The 14,193-nt window shown below is 44.2% G+C and overlaps 1 protein-coding gene across 2 annotated transcripts in view; it reads right to left on the bottom strand.

Annotated features, from left to right (window-relative positions):
* COL1A2 (collagen type I alpha 2 chain) overlaps positions 1–14,193 on the bottom strand; it is a 73,730-nt gene that overhangs the window by 38,538 nt on the left and 20,999 nt on the right. For both annotated transcript variants that reach the window (XM_066627706.1, XM_066627705.1), the window contains 13 exons: positions 13,610–13,663; positions 11,601–11,654; positions 10,922–10,975; positions 9,898–9,951; positions 8,305–8,349; positions 7,884–7,937; positions 7,729–7,773; positions 4,719–4,772; positions 3,524–3,622; positions 3,373–3,417; positions 3,158–3,256; positions 1,629–1,682; positions 1,423–1,530 (listed from right to left, as the gene is read on the bottom strand). In XM_066627706.1, the coding sequence (XP_066483803.1) occupies positions 1,423–1,530; positions 1,629–1,682; positions 3,158–3,256; positions 3,373–3,417; positions 3,524–3,622; positions 4,719–4,772; positions 7,729–7,773; positions 7,884–7,937; positions 8,305–8,349; positions 9,898–9,951; positions 10,922–10,975; positions 11,601–11,654; positions 13,610–13,663 (819 nt within the window). The remainder of the gene's footprint in view (positions 1–1,422; positions 1,531–1,628; positions 1,683–3,157; positions 3,257–3,372; positions 3,418–3,523; positions 3,623–4,718; positions 4,773–7,728; positions 7,774–7,883; positions 7,938–8,304; positions 8,350–9,897; positions 9,952–10,921; positions 10,976–11,600; positions 11,655–13,609; positions 13,664–14,193) is intronic.

Here is a 14,193-nt window from a genome sequence, read left to right as displayed (position 1 = left end):
TGTGTCAGACAATCTAGAACAGTTTTATAACTATGAAGGTGATAATTTTCTGCGACACTGTCATATGCCCATCCTGTGATTATAGTGTTCTGAGAGGCCCACCACCATAGCTGGGTCAGCCATGAGCTGGTGAACTTTGATTAATTAGTTAATGTGAGGCAATTTCTTAATAAGTTCAAGGCAGCGCCATGAACAGGACAAAAATAAGATTTGCCCCAATGGCTTAGATTTGTCCCAAAGGTCAGGGCCAACTTGCGTGTTATATTTTTCCATGCATAGAAACATCCTTCAGGTGATCTCTATGTTGAGAGAACCTTGGAAAAATAATGTGTGCAGGTAAATCACTCCTTCATTCAAAATCACTGGTGTCAAACTACACGTACACATTTGGTACCACAACTACTCAACCATGGAGATCACTAACAGCACTGATCCAAGGATTAGAAAGTGTAACGTGCCATTAAGTTGTCTGAATCACAAGAATATGGCAAATATTGTCACCATAGTTTGAAGTTTTTTTCCCTTATAGATAATTTAGCTTCTGACTTTCTGCCATATAATACCCCTTTTATTCCAGCACTTTAAGATTAAAATAATATTCCTATCATGTGTTTACCTCACTTTGATTCTAAGCTTTATCAGGGCTTAGAAAATCCCAGGTTGGAAAATCCCAACCTTCCTTACTGATGGACAAGCAATGTTCATCAAGTAGCAGAATTTGGCTCCATCTTATCCTTTTCATTTACTAATGCTGACTAAGGGCCCAATCCTATTCAACTTTCCTGTGCAGATGCAGTTGTGCCAACAGACCATGTGCTGCATCCTGCAGTGTGGGGGGGGGCGCAATCATGGAGGCCTCCTTAGGATAAGGGAATGTTTGTTCCCTTACTTTGGGACTGCATTGTGGCTGCACCGATGCTGAAAAATTGGATAGGATTGGGCCCAAGTTCTAAACAGGCTTAAGTATCTGTATATTTTAAAAGCACTCCTAATACTATCATTAAGAATTAACCCCCATATGACGATGCGGTGAACAGGGACTTTAAGATCATTATGATTAATTCAAATATATTTTAGGGTATTGGATATTTTGCTGAGATGTCACAGACAGGCTACTGCATAAAATATATAATATAAAATATATAGTTGCCTTATACCAGGTCAGGTTAATACAATACCTAACCAGTATTTGCCATGATGACCATCAATGATTGTCAATGTCTCCAGCAGAGATGTTTTCCAGCCCTGCCTCTTAGAATGTCAGGCCCTATACGTACAAAGCATGTGTCCTCTCCATCAAATCATGGTCCATCTCTTATCTGGGGTAGTACAGAGCCCCTCTGAGCTCTGGTAGATTTATAATTCTAATGGATTTCTTAGTATTTTCCATTTTGTTATTTCTGTAGCATGTAAGGGACTTACTCTTAAACCAGCTGGGCCAGGAACGCCACTGGATCCAGGCTCACCATTGGAACCCCTCTTGCCTTCTTCTCCACTTGGACCTTGAGGGCCAGCGGGGCCAGCAGAACCCTGTGATAAAAATCATCATCATCTTGAATAACAGGCAACATTGGGGAAAACTGCATTTTCACTAAATATACTGCTGCATGATGTGCCACAATACTTACAGGTTCACCCTTGTTTCCAGTTTCTCCCTTGGATCCAGCAGGACCAGGCTCACCCTAAGTCAAACATAAGAACAGTTTTCAGCAGTGAGCACTCTAGGATAGACTTCATTTTTCTTCTTTGCATTTGAGTGACACGTTCTTCAAGAACTGCAACTGTCTAATGACACTATCATTCATTCATATTGTTGACCAACCAAATTTGGTTGTTCCTAGCCTGGATGATTAGCCCTATGGAGCAGAGGAAGGGCAATAGGGGAAAAATTAAAATAGTCAGTACAGCATAATGGGCAAAAGAATGAGTCCTGAGACGGGACATTCCTAGTTCAAATCTCACTTCGATTGTCAGCTCACAAGCCGACATTCCAAGAAAAGGCCTCCAGCTGCGCATACGGGTGGAGGATAAAATGCTCGGTTCCCCCCCTCGCGTGACGTTCTGTGCGGCTGTTGGTGGTGGGAGGAGCACTGTGTACCATAACCCCTAGTGGCAACCTTCTGGCCATGCCCCAAACGGTCACATGTTTGCCTTCCATGATAAAGGAGTAGTACCCACATACACAATGGGAGCTAGAATGAGAATTCTTGCTCCTGTATTATTTATGGGTACCGGGCCTTTTCCGTACACTTGCTGAACATACACATGCTGAGGGCATGACCGATGGGCACATCAGTGGAAGGAAATGTGGCCAGTGGGCACAGCCCAACACCCATACATCTTCATGTTTATTAAATGCAGTGAGGATTTCTTGAGAAGGGGCTAGTGGGTGATTTCACTCTTCTTTCAGCCTCTCATATGCAATAGGGAGACAGTAACACCAGTCTATCTCAGTCTACGAATGCTTGGATTACTTAAGAAAAGTTCTAAGAAAATGAAATAAATATCATATAATGTCCCTTTTCACCCTAGCATGGCATTTTTCCAATGGTTGCTGCTGGTGTTTCTTTTGCATCTCATTTAAGACTGTCAGGCCTTCGGGGACATGTATTAAGCCATTTCTGCCCAACGTTGCACATACACAACATGGATGAAATGTGTACACCTGTGGGCTGGGCAGAAATGGGTTTATTTTGCTACAGTACGTAAATCGCCTGTGAACTACGCTTATTGAAAAGCGGTATATAAATATTCTTAATAATAACTTACTGAAATAACAGCTGATGTTTAACAGCAAGTTTGTTGTCAAATGGAATTGCATCAATGAAAGGCATGACCCCAGACAGATCACTATTCAGTGACTAGAACAGTGACTATTTCTAGTCACCACTTCACACCTTGGCTGAACTTTAAGAATGTAGTAAGGGTGACAAATATTGTGCTATGCGCTTGTCACAACAGAGCACCCATTAGGATGCTATAACCTTGAGTGAGCTGAGATGCCAGAAGGTACGAGAATAGGGTCCTGGCGTGGACACTGTCATGTACTAAATACAATTGCCACCTATAATGTGTGCTGTCAAATTGTGCCCTACTTTTATGCAAATTGAAGCAACTACAAAAAGAGGGGAGCTGTATTCTAGATAAGATCACTTACAACGAGTCCTCTAGCACCAGTAGCACCAGCAGGGCCAGGTGGACCTGGGATACCACGAGGACCTGGCAGGCCAGGAGCACCAGCTACGCCGGGAAGACCCTGTCCAGAAAGAACAAAGAAAAAAGAAGAACATATGATAATCCTATTATATGCTTGGTCACACTAATTTAAGTACCCTCAATGGAAACTTGTCCCTTCAAGATAGATATACTTACAGCTGCACCTTTAGCACCAGGAATGCCATTGGCACCGGGGTTACCCTAAAAAGAAAAGCAAAAGTGTATGTTTTAAATATTCACATTTTACACACATTCCCTGGCCGCAGGAGACCAAATTTAGCAATGTCAGGAGTTGAATTTAACTTACTGCAGGGCCAACGGGACCAGAAACACCAGGAAGTCCAACCTCACCACGTGGCCCAGCAGGACCGGAGGGACCAGAGGGACCAGCAGATCCAACTTCACCCTGTTTGACAAAAGACATTTGGCATATATAAATCTTTTAGTGTGAGATGCTTTGTGTACAGTCTCTTGCAGCATAAATTTAAGTTGTGCCTGGCTCTAAGAAAGAATAATGATGATAATATCAATGCAGTTGTCTAAATAAGGGCGCAGTCCAAACCCCTTGTGTCAGCGCCTTCCAGAATTGCTTCCAGCCAATGGGACGTATGCTGCATCCTTCAGTTGGGTGGCACTCACGGAGGCCTCCTCAAAGTAAGGGAATGTTTGTTCATTTACCTCAGAGCTGCACTGCCCTTAAGTCAATGCTGGAAAGCACTGACATAAAGGGTTGCGATTGCGCCCAAGACATTCTGTACCCAGGTTCTAAATCCTGTCTGAAAACCCTGCAGACCATCTACCAAAAGGTCCCTAAGAACTGAGTTTGGAGGCAGATCAAAGTGAATCTTGGTCACACCAGCGACCATTGCATCTTATTGCCCCATCCTGGCTTTGACATGCCACCCAAAGGTTGCTCAAGGTCACCAAAAGAGCTGGCATAGCTTTGAGGAGTCCCATAGGGGACCAGCAGTGCAGTGTGCCTTGTCAATTGAGACAAAAAAACCGATAGTGTGCCTTGACAATTTTAGCAACTTGTCAGTTTGCTGTGAGAAGAAAAGAGTTGAAAATCACTGAGCTAGAGGCAAGTCAGTCCCAGGCTTCTGGGAATTGTGTGAATTGACTCTTAGAAGCTTGGAATGGTTTCCATATTATGATGCTTTCCAATAAGGAGTTGCCTTAGACTGAATCAGACCAATACTAGGAACCCGACTGAAAACAGTTCCCAGACTCTCAGGCAGAAGATCATTCACCCAAGAACCATGTGAGGAACCTTTTTTTTCTTCTTCTTCAAAGCAGATGTTCCACATTAAGATATGGCCACTCCCAAGACATCATTACTCAAGCTAGTATAACAGAATAGGCATTGCTCTTCAAACTGTACAGCTGTAATGTTGCTTTATCTGAAAATACTTCTGGTTAAAATTGTTGCTGCATATTATGCTGTTGCATTGTGCTGGAGGATATCTTTTAGGATGCTGCCCTGTGGTTAAAACTATTCATACCTTGGCTCCAGGAGCACCTGGGAATCCTGAAGGTCCAGCAGCACCAATAGGACCCTGCAAAGATGGGGGAAAAAAATGAAGTCTTAAAAATTTGCAGATACAAGCATTCTGCTGATAGCAGACAGAATAAAACAAGCCTATTTGAATCCATGGGCACTATACTATTAATTCATCATTTGGAATGCTGAAGTGGCAAGATATATTGCTTACAAGCTTTGAAACTAAAAGATGGTTGATAATGATTGCAGAAATATTATCATTACAAGGGCAGGAAACTATTATAACAGAAGAAATGTGGTCAAACTGTGTCCAACACCTATAGAACCAGAGTGGATTGTGGAAGGTTGTGTTAGTTAGGTCTTTACTTCACAAGCGAGGAGATCTCACAATTCACCAGAGCAGCAGTTCCCAAACTTTTCAGCGCTGTGACCTACCTCGTCTTCCCCAGTTGGATCATGACACAATACTCCTTTTTTAGTGCAGCCATACCCTTTTGGGAGGACCCATAGGATGCTTCCGGGTTGTGCCAGACCAGCAATCCACTTTGTTGGCCTCTGCATGTCTCAGAATGGCCCGCAGAAGTGACAGGAAGATACTTCCAGATAAACTGGAAGTTGAATCCACCAACCAGAAGTCTTTTCCAGTCACTTCTTTTCGCTATTCTGAGGCCTGCAGAGGCCAATAGAGTGGGGCACCAGCCCAGCACAACCTGGAAGAGGCCTCTAGGCCCTCCCAATGGCTGCATTAAAAGGAGCATTGTTGGGCCCAGCGCACATGGGGTTACAATCTCCTGTAGACATCTCTCATGTCACACAGTTTAGGTGATGCTGTTTTATATTGTAATTCAACTTAGGTCGAAAAAGGTGCCAGCAAGTGTGCCTTTGACAGTGAGCTGCAGCCAATTTGTTCTTCTGATGAGTGTACCTGTATGACAACAACATGCGCTGTTGTAGTCACACGTTTTAGGTATACAAAATTAAAGTGTGAGGCGGTCCTCTGAAAGCCAGTTTGGGTATAAAAAATGTTCTCTATCCTCAGCCATCACTGGGCCTGCATTCATGTGGAGAAAAACAGTATGCAGCTCAGCATGTCCTTTGAGACGCAGTTGTGGATGCCATTTTCTGCAGCTTTATGCTACAGCTTTATTCAAGAGCCTAGAACGAGCTCCCTGAAAGTCAAAAAGCTGACCTGAGGCACAGGCATTCTGTACCTGGAGAAGCCACAGAGCTGCAGTTACCACACAGCTATTCCTGGGATAGCTTCAATTGTAGCATAAAGATTTTTCATGTAAGAATGTAATTCTATTTCTATGCTGTTCTTGCTATACTCTGTTGAGTCTCTGGTTTTATAAACATACACTTTAGGAACATGGAAACAATACTTAGAAGGGGCAAAACAGTAAGTATTGCAGGCACCTCAACATGCCACGTAAGTGGTCCCTCCCACTTGTAATGTGCAGGCACATGCCGAACTAGATGGCATCTCCTGTGTGTTGCCATTGTACTCCTGCAGTACTTTTGCTCCTCCTCTCACTATGCTACTGCATAGAAACATAGGAAATTGCTTTATATGAGTCAGACCATTGCTCCATCTAGCTCCCTAATGTTGACACTGAGCAGCAGTGGCTTTCCAGGATTACAGGCAGGAACGTTTCTCTGTGCTACCTGGAGATGCTGGGTTCTTCATGTTCTAGAGCAGGGTTGCCAAACATAAGGCCTGGGGGGCTGGATATGACCCCTGGAAGCTATTCACCTGGCCTTCGGGCTCACCCAGTACCACTATCAGCTGCTGAACTGTGCTGAGGTGTCACTGCTAAATGAGTGACCCACAAGATAATTGGCCCCTCCCATATCTTGAGAATACAATAAAGATTTATGTATTTTCTCTTCTGTCATTGGCAGCTAAGAATTCCTTAGTGAGAAAAAAGTGCTTATTTAAGGCCACGGCCTGCTTAATGAAATCACTTCCTATTGAATGGCTTCACTTCCTGCCCTTAGTAGGTATCATGAATGCTATATGGCCCTCTGTATTAAACAAGTTTGACACCCTTGTTCTAGAGGGTATCTTCAGTTTAAATAAAAGTACTTGCATTGCAAATTACTCAAGGGTATTCTTAGCAGCAGTGACTCAGGCTTGCCACCGAATGTGCCAAAACATTCGCTCGCTACTGTAGAGCAAAAATGATGATCTCACTAGCTGCCTAATCCCTTCCTGGAATGACCAGGAGATAATGGGGATGTTGGGTCATCTATTAACCTGGACTGTATCTAGGGCAGCCACTGCTGCTGTGGACAGTTCTGTGTGAAAAATACATGCCTAGATCAAGAATCAGATAAAGTAGGCATGGACAAGGCCATAATTCCTGCATCCATCTTGCTGATATCTTTTCGTCAGGGGTGATCTCACATTGGCCAATGGGTTGGGCACTGGACAGATCCAAGACAGCTGTGCCCCATACACTGACTGATTTAACAGCAGCATATTTTTGGATCAAGATCAAAGCATAGCTGGTTTGCAACATGTTCCTTCTCTTGGTTGATGGGATTCCCTCCTATCACTTTTCTAAGGGAAGGGTTTCTCTTAAATAGAGGGAAAAGTTCTCCAACTGGGGGCGGCATTCTCCTTGACCATGTTGCAGACAATGGTCAATGACATTATCGCCAGTGGCAGGGCCTGCAGCCTCTCTGCAGCTTGGCTGGGGAAAATTCAGCCCCCAGCCTGATAAAGCATTGGACTGTAGCCTATAGTAGCTCAACTTGAACTGAATAGCCTGGGGAAACTCCTTAAGGAAAATATCTCATCTCAGAAACTATATTAGCACCTCTTCAATGCCCAAGTAGAAATGACCAGCTTTTGTTTTTTTCAAGGTTCTCTGTAGTGCAATAGACAAAGGGCAGAGAAAGAGATGGAGCAGTTGACAGGGACAAACCCAAGGGATGAGTGAGCATCTATATGAATAATTCAGGACAGGACAGGACAATAATAATAAAACATTAAGGTTTAAACTTACAGCGGGGCCAGTGGGACCAGCACTTCCATCACTGCCACGAGCACCCTAAAGAAAAGATATGCACATTTTAATGCCTTATATGGAAGTAAAGAATCCAAAAGAAAAATGAACACCAAGTTTGAACAAGAAGGCTGTAGAGGTAGGTAATCACTTACAACTGCGCCAGGAGCACCAACTCTTCCCCGTTCGCCAGGGAGGCCACGAGCACCCTGAAAGCAACCACATGGAAATAGGGATTGAATAATACACATGCATATAGAGTAACATAATGTAGCTCCTCTCCACACAACTTCTACTGAACTGAAGAGGACTGATACATGCACCAGGGAGTGCAGGATCGCACCATTATTGTAGCCTTCACAAAGCATCATTTCAGTTTTGATCAAATATTGCAATTTCACTTTAGAACTGAGCACTATATGAAGGCAATTGATTTTAATGCTGCTAACTAGTAGCAACTAGACGACTGTAAGAAATGACCATCACACAGAAACTTGTTGACTTTGATTAGTATTTTGTTGTCACACAGAATCCTGTTAATTAGTAATTTGCAAGGTATGAAGAGGAAATACTTACAGATTGTCCAGGGGTACCATTTTCACCAGGGGCACCGGGTTCACCCTATAAAAGAACAAATGTTACCCATTTGACATACATTTTGGCTGTCCTTTCATTGTAATACTCTTCTGCAAAAGATCTAGCAGGTGGGGCAGTGCAAGTTTGCCCATCTAACTTTGAATGCATTGCACACACATTTTACCTAGAATAAATCAGTTCTTCAGATTAGCAATTAACAACTTTCTGTTAATTAGAAGAGTGACAGAATGAATATAAGCACCAATCCAGGGAAAGTTGGTTGCATTTACTCTTAATTGAATCCATAGGACAAATTAGTTACAAATAAACCATATTGATTTCACTGGGACTTGATTGATTCTATTTTGAGTGGAATCAAAGCTCTTTTCCAGTGGAAGCTGTCAAGCGTTGTTCTATAAAGCTATACCTGGGCAGGCTGATCCACAAATCAGGTAATCTAGTCATCCATGGATTTTGTATTCATGGATTTGACTCAATGCAGGTTTCCCAACTCGTGTTGAGGCTCAACCTGTACCTTCTGAACACAACCAGAGCTGAGCTCTGGTCACATTCAGTGGTCTGGGTGACCTGACCCACAGATTTCATTATCCGTGGGTTTCAGCATCCACTGGGATTTTGGAGTGAAACCCCTGCAGATACTGTGGCATGCCCTGTATACATAAATTTAAATCAATGTAGTCCTACTGATCTTGTTGATGTTGGTGCAGAATACAATATTTATTCTTAAAGAGCAAGATGAACCTCTCCAGTGAAACTGGACATTTGCTTGAAGAGACATAATTTGTCTTGACTCTTCACCTAATTCCTATCTTAGCTGGGCTCAAAGGTAAATTCATCTTCTTGAAATAGTGACATTATAGGGGACTTCGAACTCCATTTCCTGTATTGATTGTCAACACTTTGGGGTCAATGGAACAACCTGCGGAGTTTTCTTTTTTTAACAAGATATCTGGTTGGGCCTTTTTGGCTAATACTTTGTTGAATACCTCAAATCCTTTAGGCATGGAAATCCAGAGTTTCATCACTGCAAGAGCTACCCCACTCATTTCAATGGAAGAAAATGCATACCGTTTTGGGCACATGGGTCTTTCCTTCCACTGATATGAATGATGCAGCCTGCTTACACAAGAGCTCTGAGAGCCTAATAGAGCTGCTTGGTGTTCTGGACCAGGGCAAGCCAGGATGGTGTAGTGCAGGTCCCTCCAAACTTCAGCCTGCAGGCCGGATCCAGGGTTTGGGAAAAGCTGTCCATGAACACAGCTGACTGGTCCGGCACGCCGCAGTTCACCATGTTCCCAGATCAGGATGACATGATGCTCCAGGCAATTTACATTCACCTGGAAATCCAGGTGCAATTGCATCATGGTCGCGACTGCCTGGAGCTTCATGCTGCCTTGAGCTTTGAGGACTGAACCCTGTTATGCTTCATAGGTTGGTTTGACTTAAGAAGAGCAACTATCAGTAGGAAATTCTACCACAAACACAGGCTAGAAAATTGAGATATTGCCAAGTGATGTGTGCTCTTCCTAGAATAAAGTACATGTGCAGCATGCATTATGTAATAATTTTTACCTTGATGCCTGCAGCACCAGGTTCTCCTTTCCGTCCATCCAAACCATTGTGACCCTATCATGGGTAAAGAAATATTTATTGTTAAAAAAAACATCCCCGAAAGTTTTTATCTGAAACAAACTTATGAATTCATAAATGCTCATGTGGGTGGTGGGAGGAGTGGGGACTTGCTTAAAGGGAAGAGCCTTCAGCGGAGAAGATAGGGTGGGATAGGAGATTCTACTGCCAGATACTGTAAATGTAAGGACACTGGTCAGATAGAAGGAATACCTTCCCAAATATATTTGATTTGGAAAAAATCTGGGAAAATGATTTTTGCAATTTTTTTGCCATTCAACATTGCCATTGCAATGATTTTAGCCATTCAACACTGCATGTGCGGAGGGAGGGACTTGTGATGTGCCCTACAGTTGTGTTTCAGCCATTATCCAACGGGTTTCCACAACAGTAGCCCAACCACATCTCCCGAAGGAAAACAGTTGCAACAGTTATACATGGTGTTTTCCCAACAACTGAATGTTACAATTGGGGTGCTAGTTAACAATTATTCAGCCATGGTGATACTTTCTTTTGAGCAATAGAGTGATCGCTGTGGAGGCTTTGTGCCCAGATATCCCAATATCTTTTTCAAACCATTTTTTTTTCTGCTCCTTGTTCCTGATTGAAATTTGCCTCCTCCCACCACCCCTAACTGGTAATATCACTGCTAGGGGGAAAAGACAAATATGTGTACCAAAAGCTTTGATGGGACCGGCAATTCCAGTGAGTAAATGTTAGAGGAAGAAGGGATTGATGCCCCTCACCCAGCCCTATCCTTCCCTTGTAACTATTTTTAGGCTTTGAAAAAGATATTAGAAGATCCATTTTGTCAGAACTAAGATGCCAAAGGTAAGCAGCAGGGTGAAACAGCCGCCTATTGTATCAGGGCTGTGTACAGAAAGTGCCTTTGAAAATCCCACAGACATATTCATCTGCTCATGGTTCATCATCTTTAAGTATATTCCTGTCTAAGTTAGATGCTTACCCTTATTCCTTTGAAGCCAGGCAGACCAGGAGTTCCAGGAAAGCCACGAGCACCCTTTTACAAAAGAAAAAGAAAAAGAGAAGGCTTAAGTTAGAGCTTTTAATATGACACTTATGGAACATGTGAAGCAGCCTCTTTAGAAGTCTGACTTTGATCTCGCCTCCACTGACTGGTGGCAGCTTGTGTAGGTGGGTGGGTGGGTGTCTTTCTCATCTCTACAGGGAAGTGCCAGAGATTGAACCTGGCTCGTTCTAAATGCACAGCATGTGCTCTACCACTGAGCTAAGGGTCCATTTCCAAAACAAGACACGTTAAGTCGCCTTAATACGACAAGGCTAATGGACTGAACATGTTTGAGAAGGGCCTTACAAGATAAAGTTTGGAGATCCATCTTTCCCAAATGCAGCTGCTATCTCTCATGGGATAAAGCTTACTAACAGAGGACTTTCACCCACAGGGCCCTCACACACAGGATCTGTGAGTTGACAAGCTGCACCTGCTGAAATTTCCTCTTCTACACAATTGTTAAAGGTCCAGGAGCCCTAAAGTTGAAAGGTTAGCCACCCCTGTTCTAAAACACAATAGAACACATGAATGGCAAATAATTCAATTTTCCCCGTACAATTGTAGCCAAAGCCAATTAATAGACTATAAAGACACCATGAGATTCAACACTTACCTGAGGGCCAGGAACACCACGCTCACCAGATCTTCCAGGTTTACCAGGATGGCCCTTTAAAAAAAAGAGGGAAAATAATTTAATGTTTTGTGCAACACTGCAAACGAACCGATGAGCATTTTTTCCTCAGGAAATACATTTTAAGGCTATATTTCCCTCATATTTTTAGGACTAAAACAGAGTCTGCCCATGGGGCCTGCTAAGTGCCCAACTCTGCCCACCCACTTCCACTGCTCCTTGCCCTCAAGCTCCTTGGATTCAAAAGGGAAGAAGGGAATGGAGTGAAAGAGGAAAAGTGGGGGACTGGGCAGTAGTGGCTAGGGCAACAGAGAATGCTCTAATCCAGCACTCTTCAAACTACGGGACCGCTGCGCTAGAAAAAACCCATCCCCATTGTAAGTGGTGCTTACCGTTCTGCCATGCTTCAATTTATCTTGCCAGCCAATCTCTGTAGGAAGTTGTACTGGGCAGCTGCATCTGCCCAGAAATCTGGGTGCAGAGCCTGCTGGGGCAGAAGCGGCTGCCCAGCGTGACTCTCTGTAGAGATGGGCAGGCAAGATAAGATGCAGTACAGCAGAATGTTAAGCAGTGCTCACAACGGAGAATGGTTTTTGCAGGCACCAAATTCGGTTCATGGTCCAGGGTTTGGCACCTGCTGCTCTAGTCCACCACTCCCATTTTCTTTACACTTTCCATTTGGCTTCTTCTCCCTCTTTCTTGTTGAATTTAGGGAGTGAGAGAAAGAGTGGTAGTGGCAGCAGTTGGCACACTGCTGGGTACAGTTGGCATTGGGGCACCATCTTGTGTATCAAGTGGTCTTAGAACCATTGCTCCCTTTAAACTGTGCAGCCACACAGCTCAAAACTGTGCCAAACTGAGCCCTGCACAGCTCAAAATTCCTGAAAGTCTGGCGACAACATGTGACATAATCACTGTGCACCCAGAAACAATGCCAAGCTGTTGTGTAGTTGATGAAGGTGTCCATGCAGTGACACAGACCCCGTAGGAGTAATGCTGCTTGGAACAACTCTGGTTTAAATCTTAAAATGGAAGTGTTTAAGGCTACAGTCCATCCCAAGAACACGTGCAGTGCAATCCTATCTTGCGCTGGAACAGCCAGGCCAGGAGGCCTGCACTGTATCCAGAGCAAGATTGTGGTTAGAATTGGCACAGCCAGAGGCAAGAGGAAACTCTTCCCCTTACCTCCGGGTCAGCCACCATGGCCCCAATGGACCTGCGCCACCTCAGGAGGTGATGCAAGTCCAAGGAGAACGGAGCTTGGAGCCACTCCACTCTGCTTGGGGAATGGGGTTGGGATCCGGCATAAATGTCAGGTCCCAGCCCCGCCTCCCACTCGCTGCTCACCCACCCACCCTCTGGAATGCCCTCCACCTGCCCTTTCCCTGCCCTGGAATGCCTCCCTCCCGCCTTCTCCCTGCCTCCTTCCCACCCTCCCCAGACCCCTGCATCAGCCAAATTCAGCTGACGCAATTTTCTCTCTCTGTGTCATCTGGGGGGTGATTCGGGGCAATTTTTTTAGAAAAAAACTTACCTCCACTAAAGCGAGAAAAGGGGCAGGGAGGTTTAAAAAAGAGGGGATAAGATCCAGTATACATGACCGCCATCTCCTCCCCGCCCCTCCTGCCCTATTTCCTCCACTGAACCCTCCCCATCATTAACCATCCCCGTTGGTGACTTACTGGTGCCAGGAGATCTGGGAAGACTGCTACCAGATGGCTGGCATCCCTCACCATTCCCAGCAGTGACCTGGTAGTGTGCTAGAGAGCATCACACATTGCAGTGCATAAATTGGGCTGTGCTGCTGGAATTCAAGTTCCTGCAGCACAGTCCAATTATAGAATTGAGTTGCTTGATGATCAGCAGCTTGCATATATAGAAACATGGTGGTCCAGTGGAAGCATGAGTGGAAAGGGTGATAGCCAAGGTTTAGATAAAGAATTCCCCCTTCTGTTCCAGAATGTTCTAGGAATCTTTGTACAAATACTTACATCTTCACCAGCTTTTCCAGGAGGACCAGGTGGACCACGAGCACCGTGGGGGCCCTAGGGAGGAACAATAAGCAGTCAATTTGAAACAAAATGATGGGAATCGGTTTCTTACATATGGGCCAGTGACTTCACTGAATCTGAATCCTTGCATACCAAGAGGAGGATGCTCTGTTTGTGACCTCTGTGTTTCCTAAACACAGAAATCTTAACGTTCACTACACAGCCCTAGTTTAGATTCCTTGGTAAATGTATTCAAAAATATCAGCACAAGATTAATGGCGTGCCCCGTATTTGCAGAGGTTCCGTTCCAGAATCCCCCGCATTTAAGTGAAACTGCAGCTATGAGTGAACGCCTCCCCCCAATGTAAACCTCTGGGCTCACATTAAGCCCTAGAGGTAAAAAAAAACAACTTCCAGTTTCTCCAGAAACTGGAGAAACATTTTTTAATACTTTGTAAGGCATTGGGAGGCTTGGGAAGCCCCAAAGGGACATCCTTATAAGATATTAGGAGGCTTCCCCCGGGCCTCCTAATGCCTTATAAAGCATTAAAACGTCACTTCCTGTTTCAGGGAGAAATCCGATT

Source organism: Tiliqua scincoides, chromosome 5 (genome assembly GCF_035046505.1).
Source record: "Tiliqua scincoides isolate rTilSci1 chromosome 5, rTilSci1.hap2, whole genome shotgun sequence".
In the NCBI taxonomy this organism is placed as follows: Eukaryota; Metazoa; Chordata; class Lepidosauria; order Squamata; family Scincidae; genus Tiliqua; species Tiliqua scincoides.
The sequence above is the reverse complement of the archived record's forward strand: the minus strand, read 5'-3'. Positions and strand labels throughout refer to the sequence as shown.